The sequence below is a fragment of the Hylaeus volcanicus genome, chromosome 5 (assembly GCF_026283585.1).
Source record: "Hylaeus volcanicus isolate JK05 chromosome 5, UHH_iyHylVolc1.0_haploid, whole genome shotgun sequence".
Classification (NCBI taxonomy): domain Eukaryota; kingdom Metazoa; phylum Arthropoda; class Insecta; order Hymenoptera; family Colletidae; genus Hylaeus; species Hylaeus volcanicus.
Window position 1 is genome coordinate 4,043,434 of NC_071980.1, and position 24,013 is coordinate 4,067,446.

The following is a 24,013-nucleotide window of genomic DNA, read 5'->3' on the forward strand; positions in this document are numbered from 1 at the left end:
TACGATATCGAATTTATTAATATATGTTTGAATTGACGTTTCTTAACTATGATTAATTTCTTACTAGAAATTTTTTAACTAGTCCAGAGTTTTGCCCATCTCTGGTTAGCGTGACCGAGCGTCGCGACGCCACGGGGTTCCAAGGGCGAAACGGGGCATCGTTTGGCTGTCAACGAGTGGAAACATGCGTGTCGCAGAAGCGACCGAGTTGTGCGACCCGTGAAACGGAAGACGTTTCCCCGAATTGTTCCCACAAGTGTATACACAGCTTTTTCCTTCAACCGTCGTGTTGTCTGCACGTTATCAACGAAACAAGATGGTCTTTATCGTTCGAGTCGCGTCTGAAGTACACCTTCCGCCCGTTGCCGCGAGATAACGAAAGAAGTCGACGCGTTAAGGGCGATCCTATGTTCTCCCCTCGCGAAGGGGCCTTCTCGAAGGACTTTCACGTTTCTGTTCGGTGGCATTTAGTGTTTCGAAGGGTCTACAAACTTGTTTAATCGTTATCCATTACGTTTCAGCATTCCATTTAGGAGATATCAAGGAATAATATTTTAATTCAATTATTAGTGATTACTAAAATAAATCTTACGGCTTGCAAAGGATTGTCGAATATGTGAGTCGTGCTAGAGAGAAGGTTGAGAGACACTGGTTAAGGGGGAAAAATTGACGTCTCGAAGATTTGTGCGTGCAAGACGGAAACTGTTTACTGGTGATCAAATAAATCGCCCGAGCGACCATAAACGGCGACGACAGTCGTCGCAGTTCACCCTAAAACGATGCCAGGACGGATTTACCCGGATGGTAGGGGTCGTCGGACAGTCGATACTCGTCGACGATGCTCGAGAGCGCAAACCGTTCGCATGCCAACTCGCCTCGAAGAGTCCGCGCATAATGCGACCGCGTATTGCCAGTGGAAGGGCTTTTCGAAGGCCCTCGATTCCATTCAAATTAGATTCCCTTGTACCGTTAATCCTCCTTTGCAATGCCAACAGCTGCGAGTGACGGCGAACTCGCAGCTGATCATTAATTATTTGCGTCCACGGATTAACGGGTTAAACGAGCGCGTGCACGCCCGCGCAAGCCTGTTGACCTCGCCTCTGTTTCTACAGTCATTCGTCATTCAACGTGTCGATACCTGGTAGGATGCAACTGGAGCGGAAACAAAACTGAAAGAAAAAATGAATCGCAGAAAACGGTTCGAGAGACGCGCAATAGGGCATGGCACCGTGAAAGAGTAAAGAACATGGTACCAAGTAAACTGTTCGCTCGCGTCGCCATCCACCCCATTAAACTTCGATTGTTTGTACATACGCTAACGAAGCTTCGAGATACAAAATGCTACAGGAATTTTTAGGTGCTTCTCTCACAAAGTATCGACTCCAATGAAAGATTAATACCGTACGCGTGGAACACTAACGCTGTTTAATTAAGAATCAAACATTTGTAAGACTACGGGGAAAAGCAGTGCAATGCTCAAAGTTATTTTTTCTCTGGTTCTTGGTCCACGACCAGCACCCTTCGATACATCGATGATCAGTTCCGTATCTGTCCGGATTTTTCCTCGCGTCATAGCGTCGGAATGACGAAACGGGTCGGATTCGATTCCGGAATAATACCGAGGCCCCGTCGTTCGGTAAAGCCTCGGCTGTTGAAACAATATTTTCACAGGGGCGGCTGTCCGCCGCCTCGTAACCCAGGCTCACGATATCGCTGTTTTTCGACGAGAGCCTGATCTCCACGAGAACCACGCGGGATCGTCTGCCGGTCATTGACGTCCTCCCACTGATCGATCCCGCAGAAATTGTGTGCCGCGCGCACGGACATCGACAGATCGTAAGCCACGCTAAATATAGAACCGATACACGCGGATCAAAACCCATCCCGCGATCTCACGGCCAGAATCCTCGAATGGGACGAAGCTTCCGCTTCTCGAGAAGCGAATCTCGAGCTGTGGAGATCCACTTTGAGTTTGTATAACGATAAGTGGAGCGCGACGAGTCACTGGGAAGTCTTGGCACGGATCCTTCTTAATATGTATTTACTTTCTTTGCTCTTAGACTTGCTTCTCGGCTTGGTAATAATATTATCAGTCTTTACTTCGTCGGGCTGTGCTTTTGCAGAGTGCAGGAATGCCAAGGTCTAGTCTAGGATTGCAGGTGGCAAAGAATCTCAAAGTCTAGAAACCTCAGGGTCTAGAGATCTCAGAGCATAGAAATCTCAAAAATTTTAATTCCTAGAAAATACAAAGTCTAGAAATGTCGGAGAGCCTAGAGTCCCTTTCCGTGATATCAACATGCTAATAATTGAAACTTAACAACCGATTCGGTGAATCGTTGGGTAAAGTAGCATTCACCGAAGAGGCTCGACGAAAAGAAAATTCAATTTACAAGCGCGTATCTTAATGTTCGCCACTGGTAATTTATATAGCAATAGATTATCGTCGCAGGGGCGATTAATCTCCCCTGGAATGAATGCGAGGAGCGATCCCGACGTCGAGTCGACCCTTGACACGACGATAAGGGATGGTCATGTGGTAACGTTTGTATGCATAAATTGCTTACACGCGCGAATATAATGAGCGTCGCGATAGCGTGTAATCGGACATCGAGCTGATTTTACGTCTCTATCTTTTGCCTCCGAGAAAACGATGCAGTGGCTAACCGCTGGTGGAAAAATAACCAGTGACGAATAACGTTGTCATCCGTTTTTCAACGTATAAAATTGTATACAATTATTTATGTATTTGATAAATCAGACAGAGAAATAGAAATTACTTATATATTTAATACGTTAAATTTAAAAAAATAGAAAATCAGCTCGTTGTTAGTGGTAGATGGACCCTGTTTTCTCAGTGTCGATAGCTAGGGTGTAAAGAACGTTACGATGTCCCAGATTTAGTGAAAACGAGCTGCAATGAACGTTATTCGAGGTAGGACTATGGCACGTGTACACTCTCGATACAATCTAATGTTAGACACCAGGAAGGAACACGCCTAAAACTCGGAGGTCCTTTCTCCGCCGCCTGGAAAACGTTGTTTCGCTCGATAAACATAGGGAAAGCTTCGGATCCGTTCCCGTCCCCGTAAATTAGTTTTCTTAGGCGCAATTAGTCGTCGTCGATCACGGCTCGTTGGAAGCCTGCCTCGCGACCGATCGGTGGAGGCCTTTCGGCAAATCTGCTCGTAAATCGTTCTCGTACGCGGTCTCCTGGTAAATAACCCAGCCCCAAGATCTATTTCTGACAGCCACGGACTCGCTCGACGACGCCGTCAATCTCGTTCGAGGATCATCGAGACGAACCACCATTGAAACCAACGATCGAAACGAAACCACTTTGTTTGGCTTTCGATTTAAGCCTGCATGCACTTGATGGATCAAAAGGATCCATTCGCAGCTTTGCAAAAGTGAACGTATTATTTTTATTCCCGTGCCTTTGACCTCTCGACTCCGGCTCATTGAAGTAAGAATTATTTGCTACCCTCTCGGACTGTTTCTAATTGTTTTAAGGAGAATTCGTTTTCTACTAAATATTCTAAAGTAAATTTCAGAATCTAATCGTCATTGAAAAGTATTGAAAAATCAATTCGTCTGTAATGAATTTTCCAAATCCGAGATGGTATTACTTTAAGTATACGAAAATGAGAAATGGTTTCTTTTATCCGAGATTGCTGGTTGCACGACTTTCCACTTTCATTTTATAAAACCAAACTGTACTCACTTTGAGGAGGGAAGGATGTCCTATGCTCGAATGTCTGGAAGCACTTCCTCCTCGAGATGCGCACAAACACTTCTAACATATAAACACTCCTCGTTAGCTATCGTCTAAACATTTTCTATCAACATTAACGGCACTTCGTCGTAGAGCAAGACTTTTGAAAAGGTAGCAAGTACACATGATACCGTTCCGAGGTCTGTAACGAAACTAACCTCGGCTTCGAGATTCAGCACGGGTGTGGTTAAATTCGATATGAAAAAAATTTGAAATGTAATTGAGGGAAGGGGATTCTCTATTTTCGCCAACATGTTATTGCTCGGTAGAGGCCTCGAGGTGACCGGGGACAATACACAACAAAGGAAGGGTACGCGGTCCGCGGTCAGAATGACGCGGCTGATACACAGAGCTCACAAAAACGTATAGGTAGCGACCCATCCCACTTAATTTCACCGTTAAAGCTACCTCAATTTCTTCGCGTTGGAATAGTTCATTAAACATTAAAATTTCGGTTGAAGGGTCGAGTGAGGTTTCGAAAGGATCAATAATGAAGAACCAGAGAAATTCTCAACGGTGACCAATGTGTTCGAAAACGACTAGTCATGGCTCGTCGAGTTGTTAGTTCTTTTAAAGAACATGTATAACATTAACCTTCCACTGCAAGAAAATTACTCATGGAAAAAGGACTTTAAAAATCCATCCCGTCAGCTTTTTACGTTAATTCTTTTAATAGCGTAAATCTAAATAGAATCTAATCCAATCGACTGTCCACCAAAAATTAACTAAATAACCGTATAGATACAAGTTATGCAAAAATGTATTCCTCCAAGACAGTTACTCGCCAAAAATGAGCATCGAACACACTGTCTGTATCCATCCAATCGCAATTAGATCTCTCGGACGTAAAGCACGCTTAATCGAACCGTAGGACAACCGATGAGCTGCAGTGGGCACGCGAGTCCCCCGCGAAAACGGCTGCACGCTCGCCACGGTTCCTCCACTGCGGAAGGCGCATCGGGGCACGGCTGCAATTAAGGAAATCAACGCGTCGCACGCGGCCAGTTAACTTAACGAGTGAATGAGTAACGGAGATCCTTATCTTCCGGAGCAGCCACCGAGGGCCGTAAACGTCCGTTGAGTTAATATCGTTTGTTTATGGCGGCGATGCTCGAGGTTCAGCGACGGACCATAAATTCGTCGCTGGTTCAAGTGGAAGGGGGTAGTGGCGGTGGTGGTGTTTGCCCCCACGGCGCTGACTGTGCCCGCGGCAATGACTCATGCCACCCAGGGGTAGGTTTACTTAGGTACCCGGTTAAACGGCGATTTTCACCGGGCGATTCCTAACGTCGTGTAAATACCAACGTCCACCGACTGAAACACCCGTCTGCGTTTACATTAATTCTCAGCGGACTAAGACAGAGAAGGAACGAGAGAGTTCGTTTATTACTTAGTCCGGCGCCGGGCTCCCCCTAAGGGCATTTAGCTGAAATATAAACTGCAGGCTGTATGCAAGTGTGCAAACAGAGATAAGAAAGCGGTACAAGTTGGGTAAATTTATAATAAAAATTGGACGAATAATGGGATATTGTAAAGACGATACGGACTCACATGTTTTACTGGGTATGATTCTTGAATTTGATTCTGGGCGTGTATCAATTATGGATGGAGTATATGTTGTTCTTTCTATCTGGAGTCTGCGGAAGAAGTACAAAATTTCAGAAATTAGTATATAGTAATATAACTGTGGAAAGTACTCGTTTTATCCGAAAACTTCCCTTAATCGAAGCCTCGACTTCTCCTACCGGCACGAATAATGAAGGCTCCCTTGTATATTTACAAGATTATTCGTGGTTTTATCCGCCAGCTTTTGTTCGTAGTGTACAAACAGAGCGAAAGATAGAGAATGGAGAGAATGGCGGCGTTATAAACAATCCAGCTTGGTTTCCCGGCAACTTTTCTACCACCCTACGGCTCGATGCGTCTTAAAGACGGATTTATCTTCCCTAATGGATGCGCCGCGAGCCAAAACCAGCCTTTGCCGCTGAAAACGCGAAATTTGGGTATTAACCCTTTGAGGTCCACGATATTCTTAGCCGCTCGTTTCCCTGGATACCGAAGCGCCGTTAGGCTTTAGTTTATGGCACTTTTCCTTCGAAATAGAATTCGAGGGGCTGGTTTCTTTTTCCTTGCAGCGCTGGAATTTCTCAAAACGTGGTCGAAACTCAAACAATCGATCGATCGATATTGTAAATATGAAGTAAAGGAATGTTGCCTAGTTTGAACCATGTTTCAGAAAAATAAATTTTTAATTTACTCCCATTTCTCTTCGTACTTTTTTGTCGAAGCGGTTAAACTGCGAACTAACAATTAACTCGAATGGTCGTTAAAATGATAACTCGTGTAGAAATATGATTTGCATTTGGATTCCTACCATAGTCCCATCTCGTCGAGTTGCATAGCGGCACTTCTACGCAAAAGAATGTAGCCACTTGTTCGAACCTCTTAAACGGAAGGAACCCTTTTTTGTTCGATACAAAGTGAAGTGTGGGGTCTCCGGGACTTCTGTTTATAGTCGGTCATAATTTACAGCAGGAAGTATTTACTTAAGACGACTCAACGGTAAATAATTATGCTTCTTATTCTGCACAGATCAAAGCATCAACATTTTTTATAGTTTTGACTAAGAGTTTAAAAAACAGAGCTTAATTGTATAGAAATATTTGAAAAAGTTACATAATATATATACAGCTCTACGTTAAACTATAAACTATACAAATATGAGCTTCGCTTTATAGGGATAAAATCTAGTTTGGTAACTTACCTTTTCGCGTCACGGAGTCTACTCCCAAATCAGTAGGATCGAGGACAACTCTCAGGTACGAAGAACAAACGCAAGGAACTTAAATAATAATAAAGTATATTAAAAATCGTATACAATTTTGATTTCAGTATATATATATATTTATATAACGATATGGTCGTCGGTCATTCGTTAACTACTATGGCAACGTAAAAGTTGTACAAAGATGGTGTCGAGTACGGACCCCAAACAGGATCCGCGCGTTCTCTGGGTAAAGAACGTAAAAGCCAAACGAGGAAAACGTACAAAAGAAAAATAGAGGAAGACGCGGTTCGTTTTTTAACCCCTTCATGCCCACCCTTTACGTAGTTTTCCAGGCACAGACACGAAGGGATTAAACTCCAGTCGGATAAGCGTTCTCTTACCGATTTGGGGTTGTTTCAACGTAAAAGAAAACGTCTCTAGAAGAGCCAATGTGGATGAAATCCCGGAACACACCCGTTACACACAGTATTTTCAATTTTATTGACAATCATCGTGACAAAAAGTGGCTTACAAATACTCGTTATAAACTCCTCCCTCTCGTTTCTCTAACGTCGCGTTCGTTCCTCGGCCGACTCGACTTTGTATCGCGCGTCGTGGCGCCCGCTCTCCCGCTCCTTTTTCCACCTGTTCTTTCCTTCGCGCCCTTGGTCGTCAATCGACCTACGCGAACGCGACATTGTCCGTTTTCGCTCGTAACGGCTTGGCGTGATATGTGACACTAAAAGGTTTCTTTACTCTTGCTACTTTACAACATTACACGTGTACGTTTTCGTTTGGCAGGGGTCCCCGTCCGGTATTGCGATACGGGTCGTGTGTGGTTTTTTTAACATTTTTGTTTTTGTTTAAGTTCGCTTGAGGCAGTTATCGTTTTTCAGTCCTGTCGCCTGTCGCTCCCCGCCTGATCGTTCCCACCTGCTCTCCTCGCGAGAACCATTTCGCGAGTCGATCGCGTGACTCGATGTTTCAACGACGAAACGACCTCTCCACCAAAAAAATAAGAATACGGAAAAAAAACACGACGGCGTTTCGCTTGTTTCGGTTGCCGTTCAATTCTCACTCTAACTGGGAATATTCGTCAGTTGAATATTCGAATATACCATATGGTACTCGAATGCCACAAATGAACATTGAATATTTATATATTACTACTTGAATACCGTTATTTGGATATTCTTTCTTTAATAGTACCATCCGAATTTGTTTGTTAATATTATTTGAATATCATTTGTTACTATTACGTTTTGAGCATCATTTTTTAAATATCACTACTACGATGACTGAACGCAACGTGGATCACCTATAACGGTGCCAATTAATCGGGAAGAAGTTTTCTTCTGAGGCAAAATTAGTCAAACATAGTCAGCTATATTACACCTCACAACTATAAAAATAACACATATTAATTTCACGTTAGAAAAATAGAAAAAAAAAAAAAAAGAAAACAAGTCTTACGCGATCGGCTCGCTACACGTCGCCAGCGAGGAGCACTAATGGGAAACGTTTATCGCGGGAATTTTTTAACTTCCACGTACTTCTCCAGTGAGTATAAAAACCGAGATATCGATACCGTTTGTGAACAGCGCGCGTTTTATCGACATATATTTATATTTATATATATATATATATTTATATGTATCTGTAATATTTATATATAAAGGCGTACTCAAATATATACTCATATATATAATTTCTATATACACGTATATATTCACGTACTTTTTACGCGTGCATTCGATTCTCGCACTGTGTCAACAGCTACTTCTAGATTGCGCGGACATAGACACGTGAGCGTGTACAAATTTGCTTTCCTCATTTTTTTTCTTCTATATATACCTACGACATTCGGGGTACACAGAACTGTTTTCGTATCTTTCTTCTACTGCGTGCGTGTGTGTGTGTACGGCTGTATGTGTGTATGTGTACATGTGGGATGTGTCCAGTGTGCGTACGCACAACTCGATTTTCTCGATGCTGGAACCGGAAGTCGTGCTAGGTACAAAAAAAAAACAGATGTCTCTGGTGTTGTCTATACATTTTTGCCTGCTACGTCGAGACACGTATATATATATATATATGAGTATGTAATATATAAAACGGTCAAGGATGAGGGGAAGGAGACTTCGTTCGGCGGTAAAAAATTTGTTCGATGCGTGAAATCACGTCGTCGCTAGCGCGCGTGCGTATATAAACGTGTACATTATACAGAGTGGTCTATATACCGTATATACAACATGATGTAATCGTAAACAATTCTTATATCGAGAAATGAATTACATGAAATCGTTTAGTATCGAAGAAGCGAATTTAACAAAATTTGTTAACACCGGTTCTTCGATACTAACCAAATCCGCGCACACCATGTTTCAAAGTAACAAATATTTACGTTTCTATTTCAATTGATCGCAGCATGCGAACCACCCTGTACATCATGCTCATTCTGGCCGCATCCACACTTCGATCGGCGCGTTCCTTCGTCCGTGGCAAGACTAGCGGCTCCTTCGAAGCTTCCTATCGAGGTATTTCGATCGTTAATTGATCGCCCGTCGGATATCGGAATCGTCCGTCTTTTTCACACACCAGTGACTTCAGTCGAGAGACTATCAACATTCTTCGAAAGATTCGAGACGAATACGAGGCTCCACGGACTACTATAGCCCAAGTACATAAAAGGAACACGCGTACACCGGCGACAGTAACACGCCCTAGCGTCCGCACGCATCCGTGGATCTGCACAGCTCGCGTCGATCGATATACGTAGATCCTTTTGACGATTGTTTCGTTTTCCCTCCGTTTCTTTTTCTTTTTTATTTACAGCGCTACGCGTAACACCTAAGATTAATATTTACAATCACCTCGTTCACCTATTCCTTCGTCTTCCTTAGCATCTGCGCTATACACTCGCTCGTCGTACTGTCAACGATCGGACGACGGTGAGCCTGTTATTCGGTTCGAGTATACTTTCTTCGTTTTCCCGTAAAAGTCCAGCTGGATCGGATCGTTTCGATCAGCTGAATGGTATGAAATTATATATATCTATGTAAAAACAAAAAAAAAAAACGCGTCTTGGAATGCCTGGACCACCGCCGTCCATCGCGTACGATCTAGCAAAAAAAAAAAAAACCGTGTTGTACACCTATATTCAGTTATGGCCTAGGTTAGATAAATAGACGAGACGATACACGTTAGACGGACATGCGGACTGTACGAATTCCGCTACGGTATATAAGTAAGAAAAAGTAGAGATAGATACGTGTAATAGAGTCCTTGTCACACGTCCTTTCGCGCACACCATTCGCTCCTGGTCACTTTCAATCGATGCACTAAAAAATCACAATCTTACTAACCGGGCAGTCTCGGCCGCCATTTCGAGATACCGGCGTTTTCTGGCGTCGGCGCTTCGAGGAGGTCCATACTGCCGTCTTCGCGTCTTTGGGCCGCTCGTATTACCGATCGAGCGATTTCGAGACCGGTTAAATCACTGTCTCTTCGACGAGTAATGGCTGGGGATGAATGGCAACCCGTTCGCGACTTTCTCATTGACGCACCCGCCGTGCAAGGTGAGAGGAAAAGGGCGGCTCGAGACTCCCGGCAGAGACACGTGCAATGAGAGACACGGAGGTTGTCCTGACGTCGCAGGAACAGTAACGTCGCGCGGGAAACTACACGCAGACAAACGTTATACAATACAGACTTTACGTAAGACTCGCGCATCGCGTCGTATACTTTATACATTAGTAACGTCTATCAGCGTGGAAAAAGTATGCGGAATATTTGTTTCGTAAATTAACAAAACAATTTGGATACGTCATTTTGCATAAAATTTATACTTTCTGCATACGTTTAGCACGCGTTTGTCATATTTGTATCCACAATGGAATACGCGTTTTACCGATTACAAACTTATTCTCATCGACTACGAGACGTATCCCGCACAGTTACTTTGCGTTGGCGTGTTCCTACGATATCGGGACAACCTTTGTGCCTCCAACTGTACGAACTGGTACGTATATCGGGTAATCGAGAAGCACCGTCGCGTATCAACGACGTTTTCCGAAGCGTCGCGTAGAACCACCACGCGGAGGTGCTACGGAACGCACGTTTCCTCGAGCCCTTCTTCGCTCGAGCACCGCAACGGCGACGTACCCACTGTCGGAGATCGATTCAGACCTCGGTGGCCTGCGTGTACGATGGCGCGAGACCGTGGGCCGGCGTGAGGGGGCCCGTGGTCGACGCCAACGACCTCCTCGAGTAGATGGTGGCCGCCGAGTGCGGCGTGTGAGGCGCCGTATGTGGCGCCGTATGCGGCGTGTGCCTGCGCGAGGCCGAGGCGAAGGGCTAAATGGGCCCGTAGTTACTAAGGGCGGAAGGCCTCTCCTGTTGCCCCACCGACTGCTGTTGTTGTTGCTGCTGATCGCAGCCAGCGGTGTTCATGTCGCCCCCCGCCGACTGGTGACGTCATACGTGCGACAGAGGGGGTTGCTTGAGAACGTGATGGTGAAGATGGTGCTGGGAAGCGCTGGCTACGCTCCCCGGCGGCAACAAAGCGCTTCCAGGACCCGGCGCCGATGGATACGGCACTCCGACACGTCCTACGACGCCCTTGATGCTGCTGCTGCCGATGCCTCCGCTGACGCCTGTCACGCCTGCTACCATACCGCCGCCACCGCCTCCGTGACCGCCTCCTCCGCTCCCTCCTCCGAACAAACGCCTCCACAGACGTTTCCACGAGTCGACGGTTTTGCCGCTCCAGATCCACACGCCTGACGTGATGCCTACCGCGAGCGCCATGAAGTACTTGAGCATCAGGACGGAGTAGAGAGGTCTTGCTCTCTTCATACACGGGCAGGCCAGGGAGGCCAGCCACTCGTTCCTCAGGGTTGTTTCGTACATGTGACAGGCCAATACCACCCCAGCCGGTAACGTATACAGAACGCTGAACACGCCTATGCGTATCATCAACTTCTCGAGCTTGTCCGCTTTGGCGCCCGGTTGCCTCTTTATCACCGATCGGATTCTGAACAGACTGACGAATCCCGCCAGGAGGAAGCTCGTTCCCAGCAGAAGGTAGACGAACAACGGCACCAGGATGAACGAACGAATCCCCTCCGGAGCTACCGTACACACTCCTGCTACCGGATCCCCGGCTACTCCTCCGGCGACGTACGCTGCGACCGTTTGCACCGTGGGCGCCAACCATGCCGCCAGGTGGAAGTACTGCGAGTAAGACGCGATCGCCTCGTTGCCCCACTTCAAACCCGCCGCGAGGAACCACGTGAACGCGAGGATTACCCACCAAACCGACGAGGCCATGCCGAAGAAGTAAATCATGAGGAAGACGGTGACGCAAGCCCCGGGTCCCTGTGCCCCCGACTTCAACGCTGGCCCGTCGCATGCGATCTCTTCGTGACCGAACACGCTCTTCGAGAGGTAGCCGACGGACACCACGAAGTAGCATGCCGACAGGAAGACTATCGGCCTCTCAGGATACTTGAAGCGCTGGGTGTCGATCAGAAACGTGGTGACGGTCACGAGCGTGCTTGCGGCGCACAGGCCGCTCCACAGAGCCAGCCATACGGCCGCGAACCCTCGCTCTTCGGGGGTGAGAAACGCCCCGTAACACGGGAGAGCGCAGTTCGGTACGTTTGCAATGTCCTGCAATATGTTCTGTGCGGTGCTTATCGGGGGCGCCGGAATGGCCCCACTTACGGCCATGTCTGCCAGTCCACCCCCGTTGGCGATGTTGGCGACGCTGCTGCCGCTTATCGGACCCGGAATGACCGTGCCCCCCGCCCCCAGGGGTACGAGGGGTGCCCTGCATCGGCACGTGCACTCCCTCGCCCTTTCCCCCTGGGGATGCTGGCAGTTTTTTTGATGCTTGCCCGGTTTGCACCGAGGTGGTTGGGTGGTCTTCGTGGGCCTTGTCGGACGAGGTGGCGCTGCCGCGGGCACAGGAGCGCTGCTCGCAGCTCCTCCGTTGCCCGATCCTGGCCCTGTGCTGCTGGTTCGGTTGTCCTGCTCCATGCAGAGATTGTCGGGATCGCCGTGCGCTGGCAATCGTTCGCAGGCCATCCTCTCGGGCCAGGAGAAACCGTACTGTTGCATCAAAGGCGCGCATCCCGCGCGCGCCCGCTCGCAAACGCTTCTGCAAGCCGGCAGAGGCTTGGTGTACTCTGGCAGACAGATCGGCGTGTACATAGAGCAAAGAAAGAATTTCAGATCCGGCGAACACTTGATCTCGACCAACGGCCAGAACTGATGCACCTCCATGCCAGCCTCCTCCTGAGTGTCGTGATTCAGTTCGTTCGGCATCGCCGTCAGATTGTACCCGATACCGCGACACATGGGGATCGTGATCTCCTCGCATCTGCCGTTTCCATTTGCCGCGCCTCCGCTCAGAGACGAGTGTCCACCGCTGCTGCTGCTGCCACCCGCAACAGCGCCGCTGTCGGGTCCAACCATGCTCCCAGACCCCGAACCGCTGCCAGACACGACGCCCACCATGGACGAGGAGGAGGAGGAGGACGAAGAGGACGACGATGAGCCGCTCGATACCGAGCCCACGCTGCTCGCCGGACTGATTGCTGATTCTAATCGAGCGTTCGGTAATGCCGTGACCAGCAGCAACGGTAACAGGGTCGCCATCGTTCGGCTGGGGAACAGCTTCGTCCGTCGAACGAGTCCCATTGTGAAAGATGCTTGGGGCTTTACTCCTGCGTGCCTCGCATCACTCCTCCCTGGAACAGAGAACGGAATATTTTCTATTGTAATTTCTGATTGCGTCAGGAAGTGGAAGAAAATTTGTTTTGTAGAGATATCGATCAGGCGATGACAGAAGAAAATTTGTCTATTATTCCTTTCTTTCCCGCCTCCAGTCTTTCTTCAACTCTAACTCGTCAGAAACGTTAGAAAACTATTTGATCGACTACAACGTTGACAGCCTTAGCGTTGGTAGCATGTTATCGAATAACAATTGTCTCAGACGGAACAATAGCAAAGCCAACGCAGCGGACCTAAGATCACACGTCATTCTCATCAATTTTCATCTAGATACGCGATCCAATGTTTCCGAAGCTACTAACATTTTCCTGATTTATCGAGCATACGATAAACTTGACACCAGTTTGTCAGCATCCATTGCTGGTATTATTCTCGGTTACGCAAGTAAATCTGTGTACGTTGTATCCGTGAACGTTCTAGCAAGTCCCTCGTAAACACGCGTGTCAACTCAATCATCGCCAGCTAAGTATGACGTGTTCCTAGGCGAGACGTACACCATGTACGCGTATCGAAACTCGGTTAATGGCCAGATATTGTTGCGCTCTTATCGGTTCGGCCACGCTTCGAGGCGAGTTCGCGTGTTGCACGATCGAGTCAGACATTCCTACACGGGAATTCAAAAATGGTCCTACGCGATAAACTTCTGACTTCGCTCTTATTCGATAACGTCAAAGTCGGACGGTAGAAATTCTGGCTCGACGAAACGGACAATTATTCGAGGAGACAGGGGGCGAGATTAGATTGAGACGTTCGGAAGAGAAGTCATTTCCCACCGACACACGTTATAAATACCGTGCCATGAAATCACTCGAAACCAACTGTACCCCTCTCGTGGACTTTCTCGCCTCCACCGGTCACAGGAACGACAAAAACAAGCGAAAGAAACAGCCCGACAAAAAGCGGAGTCCCTCACCCCCCTGTGTGTCATCTATCTCCTGGCATCATCAGCCCACCCCCATCCCTTTAAACATAGTCATTTCTTCGTACGCTCTCGTTCCTGAGCGAACAAAAACGTGTTCAATCTCGGGCCCCTTACGGTGGTCCTAATTAAGCTGGTCGATGGTCCTCGTCGAGATACGTAAAAAGAACAGTCGACGACTGGCTAAACTAGCATAACATTATATAACCCGAAACAGGGATCTAGACGATCGAGGTCCGGTGTATTTGCATAACCCCACCCGCCGACAGGATCAAGATTCGCTGCTTTATTCGAGACGGGCAGAAAAGAGACCGCCGCGCGGAGATCGTCTGCGACCTTAACGAACGAGGCCCAAGGGTACGGGATGTTGGGTGATCAACAATCTCGTTTGATTCTGCTCACTGTGAGTCATCGAGTCTCTGAGTCCAACAGGATCGCTAGATCCTTCTGTTGCTGGTACGCCCCGTGTTTTTCTTCCGTGTAAAACCATTCGCAATAATTGTACAATGTTGATCCACACTCAGACGAGTTTCTTGTTCGAATCCCAGTATGGCTGAACGCATTAATCTCCATCTGAACTTAGATCCCGGCTCGCCAGAGCTGGATTGGCACTGGGGCATGAGATATTGCAGGAAACGGAGTTGGAATCGGCAGCAGGGGTGAAAGGGTGCGCCAGGCAGACACGACGAGCGAATACGACAGCAAGGGAGAGGCGAGGTTGAGCCAGAGAGGGCGAAGACCAACGAGACGACAGTCGTGGATCTTATAATAGTCGGGCCGCGGAATACACGTGACCGGAGCGAAATGTTATTGTAGGAGGCGGTGTTAGTTTTACCGTTTGTTAACTGCTAGCACCCCGACACGCGCTCCGCGGCTATTTATAAGACGACAGGCAGCGTTGCATCTCCGTGCACTGAACAAGCTCCCGCTACGTGTGTGGCTCCCAGAGCGAAGATTGACACGCGCGAGGAAAGGATCGGGCGAACCGGACACGTTTCCTAACCTGCAGGCAACGCAAGCCGATCGATCATTCAGGATTTTTGTGAAACTTGGCACGTAGAAGAACATCGACGCGTCGTTGATCATCTTAGAGAATAATAAAATAATAGAGAATAATACAAAGAGAATCCTGAGAAGAATTTCTAAACTTATACCTATGAAAAATGAACGAGAGTCGCGAAAGCTCCGCGACGAATTAATCTAAGTTGAGGGCTTACTGCATATACCCACGGTTTAATCGATCTCTGGCGATGTTAGTGGCAGTCACAGGCGCGCCTAGTCTAGCGTTTGCAGGATCCATCGATGGGGGGGTGAACTACCCCTCCTGTAACTTGTCCCTGGTATTTGGAAACACGTGACTCATGGTACTAGGTCCCAACCCAGAGGACACCCCCTTGGATTTACGCGACGCTCGTGGCAGGACGACGCGTGAGTCTGCAAAGGTGCACCTTTGGGTTAATCGACGCAACGCTAATGGATCCACTATTTCTCTCTTCCGTGCCGACGGCCATTGGCTGTCCCCGAGCTAGGGGTGGCTCGGGGATGTCACCCCTCGTGACTCGAGTTTCTTCGTTGAGTTATGGAAATTGTTGGCTTAGAGTAGACGTTGTGAATAATACATAACGAATCAGGAGAACCGAGAGCATTAGAAACTCGCTGGGCGTAATAATGAAGAAGTATTTTGGTGTTCCGAAAGATACGGGTCCCCTATCTCGTAGGAACTCGCGAGCTGCTTTAGAAATAGATGGTGAAACTGTACGAATGTGCTTGATATGAAGACAAACAACCACTGCCTTTGAGAAATGACGAACCACGATCAACTAAACAAACTATTTGGGCATACTAGCAGACAATCTATTGTTCTGGAATAGCAAATCAGCCACACGTATCGGTATATCGTTTAAATTAAAACCCCCTGCAAGTTCTTGGTAAGCGGTCTGGTTATCATTCTATGTCATCGTTTAACATTAAACGCATTGGGAGCTCGGGTAAGTATCGTTACACGAGACCCAGCGAACGATTCAATTAAGTTCCGTAACACTGGTCACCGACAACTCCCACGTTCGATGTCTTAACACTTTCGCGACTACAGCAATTCTAGCGCGCTTAAAAGGCCGGGGGCCCCACCCAATAATTCAAATCTATCTGAACTTTCGATTGCCTCGAAACAGCGAGTCTTCTACGCCAGTGTTTCTTTAAACGCTTTTTCAATCCAATTCATGTACCCGGTGACATTATGTTAAAACAACGAATAAAGAGTCCACCTATGCCCCGAGACTCGTCGACCGGAAACGCGTGCGGCTCTTTTCGATTATTAATCGCCACGTGGCCGGGGGATCGTAATTCATCCAGCTTGAATCGACCACGTCGAGAGTGTGCCTTAATACCGGAACATAGTCACGCGCGATACGAGCGATCGATCGTTAATCGGCGTACAACAACGTGCAGCGCTTATTGACGCGCGGAGTTGGGGCCGTGGGGCCCGGGAAATTATCGCGTTCGAAAACGCGATTGGAGCCCTGGATCGCCACGGGAACGACCGCTTATTATTCCAGCCTCACCTCCCTCCGTGGATTCATGCTTCCTTCTACGTGACCGCCTCGAACGAGAACGCGAATTGCGGCGATGATGCTCCCCCCCCCCCTGTCTCTCCGCATTGCTCGCGCTATAATTTCCCATTAAGGAGCATTTTCGCGGGATACTTCGGACGTTGCCAGGGTCGTGGTCCAGAAAGATGGAAGGAGGATCCCGTGTCGAGGTAATGAATCAGTTTTAAAGGCCTCGCCCCTGCCAGGAATACGCGGGGTCTGCTGGCAGCGCGTTGTTTGGGTTATGATTTACACTTCTTGCATGTAAATTCTCCTTCGCCCCTCTTTCTTTTCTGCCTACGCGCGCATCTTTGTCAGGCGAAATTTTGTTGGCTTCGTATATGACGGACGCTTTGGAGGCCTCGAAAATTTGGTGGCTATGGGATCCAATCTTGGACGTGGTGACACCACGTTGGTGTATAATGCAGTGGTAAACATGAAAGCAAAAATCATCTACTAAGTGGCAATTGCCAAAAAATGATCGGTGCGAACACGTTTCGAGGGAGAAGAGAGTCATGAAGAAGCTGAAAAGAAGAAATCCTAAGCGAACGACGCGGGACCGAAAAGATGCATAAATCAAAGCGGTCCTGGAGATTTATTGCGGAGGTATGGATAAGGTATGCGCGGTGCTCGCTCGTTAGTTGGCAAAACTGACGGCGCGCGGTGTCAGGTTTTATATCGAATCGCGCGTTGCTGGCATTAATCACGAATTCACCGAGGGGGCCCCAGCGAGAGGCAACAGGGTGACACGAAACAACGAAATCTGCTCTTCGCTCGGTGCGCAGTGTTTCCATCACGGGCGCTAGCCGAACAAAGTTATTTTTCACTTTTATTCCAGCCAAATTTAATCTGGAAAAATGGACACACATTTTTTTCAATTTATCGAGGCAACCCACTGTTCAAACTTTTGTCTAAAAATTCTCCAGAACTACGTCCATTTTTCTCTGTTTCAAAAGAAGAATTTTGTTTTGATTATTTCATATGAAATCTTCTGGCTTTTTTTTCTTAATGTATCTGTTGAGACTGTACAACGAAGGTAGCAAACATGTACTGGTGCAGGCCTAGCGGGCCTTCCTAAAGGCATCTGTCCTTTACCACGAAATCGAATATTTCATCTAAAGGAGCCGATAAAAAGCCAGGACTGGCATAAGAATCGTAATTCATCCCGAGTAAACAAGAGACAAACACGGATCGCCGCACACCAGGGACCCATAAACAGGCGAAATTAATTCCTTCCGAGAAGTACGATCGGGGGCAGCGGTGTTAATTATAGACAAAACGAGGCTTCGTTTACTCGGAGTCCGTCCCCCCCATCCCCGTTAGCCAGTGGTCGTTGGTCAGAGACGGAATAACTCAAGGCGGAATTTCGAATCGGCGTCCCGTCGCGCGACGCCGTCGTTACATGATGGATCGAGCCAACGGAAATCGCGAAGGATATATACACGAGACATGCAAGAGAAATCGTCGTCTGGTCGGATGACCTACGGAGTTTCGGGGAAGCCACGAAAAAAGTGCGAATAAATTCTATGCCCCCCCCCCCCTCCTCCTCCTCCTCGCCCCCCACACCAGTCGGCGTTTTTGCATAAATTATCCCCTTGCCACAGGAGGTCCGACGCAGACCTCCTCGCCAGATAGGGAAAGTACAGGGTGATTCAAAAAAAAAATACTGACACACGAAAACGATTATTTGGGAAAAATAGTTAACAAGACAATATTCAAATACTGTTGGTATTTCTAAATGTGGTAGTTTAGTAACGAGTGACCAACTGATAGCAGTAATGGTACTGATTTGAGTGAGATTATTTATCTCTGGAATATTCCCGATAAAAACGAGTCCACTTAAGTTCTTACAATAAATGTTCCTTCAGATATGTCGAGCTACAGGTATGCGTGTTTGTCCAACGCTTCCGCGAAAGTGTTGAAATTTTTTTGAAGCACCCAGTATTTATTCCGGGATAAGCTGCCGTGTTTTTGGCGACCATGCTCGTTCCATTCCCCCCGCTTCTCTCCCTCTGACCCATGGGGCTTTTTGGTTTTGCAGTCCCCCCCCAATTTTATTGGTCAGTTTCGACTCGGAACCAGTGTCCTCGGCAACCTTCTCGCGAAAAAAATATACGAGCGAAGATATTTTTCTCTCGCCCGGCAGGAAAGCTGTAAAATGTTTAACAAGATAAGGGTTTGAGGTCTGTGTCTCGACCGGAAGGCGCAACCCTATCTGCGTGCAGGGTGTTCACGCGAGAAGCGATTGGACAGTTATCGGGTTCTGGGTGTCGGATACGTTGATTACGCTAATGTGTTTTCTTTGTCGTCGCAATTATGCCCCCGTTTGATCGAGAAAGAGGAACTCTGATTTCGTGTCATTTAAATTACCTTGAGTAATCTGGAATGAATGAGAAGCACTGAGGAATCACGGTGCAGCGGGAACGAGAAGACAGGTAAAATATGACTACTGTCGCCTTAACATTTTGCACAGAGACGAAGATATACGTCGATTCCTGGACGCGACGTTACGAGCTCGCGAAAGAAACGTGAGTTTCGCTCGCGAAACACGTGTGCGATGTTCGATGAAAAATGTCATAACGTTTCTTTCGTCCGTCCGTCCGTTCGATTCGTTCCCCCGTCTCGAATCCCTGCGAACAGTCGATCCTTTCGAAAATTCCCTCATGGCTCCGAAACGACGCGAGAAATCACCTAACTCCAGCGATCTTTCATTTATCTTTCGATGCAAAGCGATCCAAGAAAAATGTCCTTCATCCAAACTTTTGAAAGTGAAATATTATTTTTTTTCACAAAAATTCATCTTTCACCCGAAAATAAAATACATACAAAACCGCGAGGAATAAAGTATATAAGAATGTGAGAAAGGAATGATTGTACATCTTAAATAATAAAATCTCGTGTACGCGAAGCATTGAAACTTCTGAGTGGTGCAATTCCGCCCATTTTTGTCACGGTAGTCTCATAAAATAGCCCGCCGAAAACGTGTCGTCATCACGATGCTATTAAACGATTATTAACGCGATTCGTGTAAATACAAATCATGATCCGCGTTAATAACCGGATATCCTGGTATTCATTAACGCCGCTGGCCGGACCGACGCGACGCAAAAGTGGCCAGTAAATTCAAATTAAAACCGACCAAATTACGTACGATCGCGCCTGCCGCAGCGGTTAAATTAAATGCGGCCTGGAACACGGGATTCGAATCGTTCGAGAGATATTCTTACCAATGGAAACGTGTGCGTTGGACGTTTTCACGGATAAATGGAAAACCGTGACTAATGAAGCGCGGTCCCATAGCCGTTCACGTTATAATTTACACTGGCGCGGCCGATTTTGCATATCTGGAATTGAAAGGAACCGAACTATCGAGGAATTCCGCGCGAACCGATCATGCACGTTAATCGATCCTCGCTCGCGATACGTTTCTGGTTTCTGTGCACTCGACCGAATTTTGCATTTCCGCGATTCCCGTGTATCGATGCACCTTATCTCGAAAATCGTACACAATAGGGTCAAGTTCCACGTTAATTGGTCGGTTAAAGCATACAATACAACCAGGGGCATTAATCATTCCTGATGTCATGAAAGATCATATTTTAGGGTTTGAAAAACACACCTACACTCTCACAAATAAATCACCAATTAAAAGACACTATGTCTACCAATTATAATTGAAAGGAGACAAATCTTTATACTTCATATATTCCCGTTCAGATGACTATCGACGAGAAGGTTGCTGTCAAACAAACGACTCGAATAAAAGTCCGGCTAATTAATTTCTGTAGCTCGTTTATTTTGAGACCCGAATGAATTACATAATTTATTCCAAACACGATTACGCTTCCAGAATTAAAATTCTGTAGTCGCAGTCGTCTCACCGGTAATAAAATGCTCTCGAAAACCCATTCCTTTTAATTGTTCGTATTTAATATCTTCGCCATGACGCATAAAGTACTCGTTTAAGTTAATGCTGTCACTTAATTCACGTAAGGTGTGCGTAAAATATCAGATAATTTTAATTACAAGCCAAGTCGTGCGCCGATTCTTCTGCTCCCCTAATGGCTACAAAATTGCCACGTTTCCTCCCCAATATCAGTCGCTGATGCTAAACTTTTACGAGACCGCTCGTCGTTTTTCTACATTACTCGAAACGGCAGTGATATCGCGACTTTATTATCATTGTAAAAGCCCAGCATTTCGCGTTTGCTGAAACTGTTATCGCGAAAAACAGACGCTTTGTCCAGCAGCGATTTTAAGACTATGTGCTGCTTAATGGTATGATAAATTATGTTACGTTTATTACGAACACGTAAAGTGTGTGTTACTCGTAAAATCTATAAAATTGATAAGAGTACATTCACGAAATGTACGCAACGTATAAAATTCATGAAATGTACTCGGTGTAAAAAATATATGAGTAAAGCATTCTAAATTCTGTCTGCGATAATAACGCTCGAATGATATCGATGGTGTGTGAATGCATGAACGGTTTGGTATACGAAAACCTCGAATTCGCAGTTCCCCGACGAGTTTATTAAAGCCCGGGGGAGAAAGAGAGAAGTGAGTCGAAGTCGCGAAAGGACCGATAACCGGAACTATTTATTAGAGCCCCGGGGCGATACGCGTTCGCGGCGAACGATGTACCACAGGGCCTTTATGCGATTATAAAGTACGCTTTATACGTTTCCGAGCCGTGGCTCTGTATAGTGTCGACCCGTGGCTCGCTGCTAATAACTCTATATATCTTATTCCTGGGGACAGGCCACGGGAGGCACCGGTGGCATGCAACACGACGCGTTCCTTTTTCAATCGCGGGGACACGCAACGCGCGATTACGCGCGCGACCAATGGACCTGGCCGATAAAAAGCGTGGAAGGTATTCCTGATACTCGCCCACATCGCGCTACGCAACTTTGAGATACGGTCTCGGCGCTTCGATATGGCCAAGCTCGGTTAAAACGTTTAGTATGCGAACACTTTATCCTTAATACTCAAATCCTACAAATTAACTTGGAATACTTGACGATTACTCGTGTAATAAACGTTTGTTCCCACTCCTGTTCGTCTTTGAGTCTCGCGAGGCAGTCGTCAGCTCACGGGACAAGTAGCTGAGTTAACAAGTCAATAACTCAAACTGTTAAAAAGTTATACGTTATTTTAGAGATGCATTTTTAAATAAAAATACATACGTCATCAAAAAATATTTTCTCTTTCGATCAAATAGGATACCTACGCAACAGTGGGTTAAAATACACCTTCTTAAATCAAAGTAAAAAAAAAAAATGGCGAACCAGCCATCTTGGTCATCCAAGTCTTTTCCCCCCTTCCCCTGTTCCTTTTCGTCCAGTCAGGAGACCCGTCTATTCTCCGAATTCCTGACACGAGGAAACGTCGCTTGCGAAACTGGTGTTCTCCTACGCGGTCCGTCGCGCTTTTACGCGCACGTCTAAGCGCGACTATTTTCTACGACACGCGGGCGCGTTTACATGGCTGCGCTGCTACATGTCGACTCCGGGAACAGGATACGACAACGGCCTGATGCGCGTATTCACGCCGCGAGAAAACAAACACGTATTCGTGTTACGGTCCAGGACACTAACCGGCGTCGGGTTCTGGGCAACGTGTCGCGCTCTTTTTAGTACACGGCTTCTCTCGTTGCTACGAAAGACCCCTACCGTCCATCTCCCACCCCAACCCATCGTTTCCCCCTACCATTGACCACCTTCTCCTCCATTCGCTGTCCGTTCGAACGAATCCGACCGAAGGTGAAACCTGAGAGTACGCGACGCAGGAAGTGGTCGGTATTGGGATCCACTTTAAAGTTGACACCTCTCGCGTTAGCCCGTTTTCTTTCGTGCGTCTCGTTAGAGCTGGGGGTTCGCCGGTACCCGCCGAAATACCGGTTGCGTGTTCCGGTGTGCGATTACCGACCGTCTGCATCCTGATCACGCGACACCGCGCGCGCCTTCTTTCCTTTCTCCTCTCTTGTTAATCGCGAAATACTAACCCTGGGATGAATGCGCGAAGAATGGATAAAGCAGACCAAAAGGAGGAGGGAAGGAGGCTTGCGAAACTATGGGGGGAGGGGTGGAGGATAATTTTTTGTAACGAGTGACGAAGTCTACCTCTTTAGATCACAATCCGTTACGTTTACTTTTCTTCTTGAAAACTGATGTTCGTTTTCGGTTACCATTTACCGCGTTGACGACCACGACACATTTTGGAGAACCTTGAAGTGTGACGGAGGAAGGAAACGAACGAGGGAAGGGGTTCATATACGATAATTTTAGAAATGTAAATAATTACAGCTGCGTGCAACAGTAACATACGTTGTACAGAGTATCGGTCTTCTTGCCGGCTTTCCTATATAATGGAGGCGCTGATATTTGTTATTAGTAATTGTAACTTATATTTCCGGAAACTAGGTATCTAATAGTTCCCGTCGACACGTGTAGAGCAATGAACAAAATTTCATGGGGATTGGACGAAAGTAGTAGAAGCTATAGGGAAATCGCAAACACGCGTATTTTGAAGTATGCAGCGCACTTGTACAATACCGTACAATTAAGTGCAACAATGACATAAAATAGAAGTTAAATACCCTATGGTACTTCACGGTTGAAAAATGACTCGAGCATCACTTGCGTGGCCGTAAAAATAAAAAAACAATGACTCGAGTACTCTCCTACTCGGCAATTATCGACAAAAGGTCACACATTTCCCGCCAGTGGGCACGCTGATTTTCCCCGCTAAAACTCGTCAGTAGCCCACGGTAGGCTAGACCACTGTCATTTCCATGGCGAACAATAATCCAGGGGTTAATAGCAGCGGCATGCCGCGAGGCCAGAAGCGGTACGCAGCCGCTTTTGTCCTGGCTGGCGAGTTTACAGCTCGTCTCGTCGGGCACGAGTAAACGTGGCCAGGAAAGGAAGGATTACAGTAGGCCTGTGTCACGCCTCTCTCTTTTTCCGTCGTTCCGCTGCTCGTCTCTGCTTGCTGCTGTGCTACACACCCCCGCGAACCTCCCCGTCCCCCACAGTCTCATCTTTTTCTCCGCGCGAGTACGCTAATTAATTAGGAGTGAATTATGGATTCTCGGGGCCCGTTAATTGGATTCGTCGTTCCTCCCGCGGAAACGACGCCGATACGCGTGTTCCACGACTCCT

General features: G+C 47.1%; 2 protein-coding genes across 4 annotated transcripts in view; both read right to left on the minus strand.

Moving 5' to 3' along the window:
- LOC128877701 (serine/threonine kinase SAD-1-like) overlaps positions 1–3,906 on the minus strand; it is a 49,781-nt gene extending 45,875 nt beyond the window's left edge. Inside the window, exon 1 of the mRNA XM_054125240.1 lies at positions 3,722–3,906. The gene's annotated coding sequence lies outside the window, so the exon portion shown is untranslated. The remainder of the gene's footprint in view (positions 1–3,721) is intronic.
- Positions 3,907–6,615: 2,709 nt separating this feature from the next.
- The window catches only part of LOC128876394 (frizzled-2-like), a 96,454-nt gene continuing 79,056 nt past the window's right edge, over positions 6,616–24,013 (minus strand). For all 3 annotated transcript variants that reach the window (XM_054122723.1, XM_054122722.1, XM_054122721.1), the window contains one exon: positions 6,616–13,294. In XM_054122723.1, the coding sequence (XP_053978698.1) occupies positions 11,016–13,244 (2,229 nt within the window). In that variant the 5' untranslated portion in view covers positions 13,245–13,294 and the 3' untranslated portion in view covers positions 6,616–11,015. The remainder of the gene's footprint in view (positions 13,295–24,013) is intronic.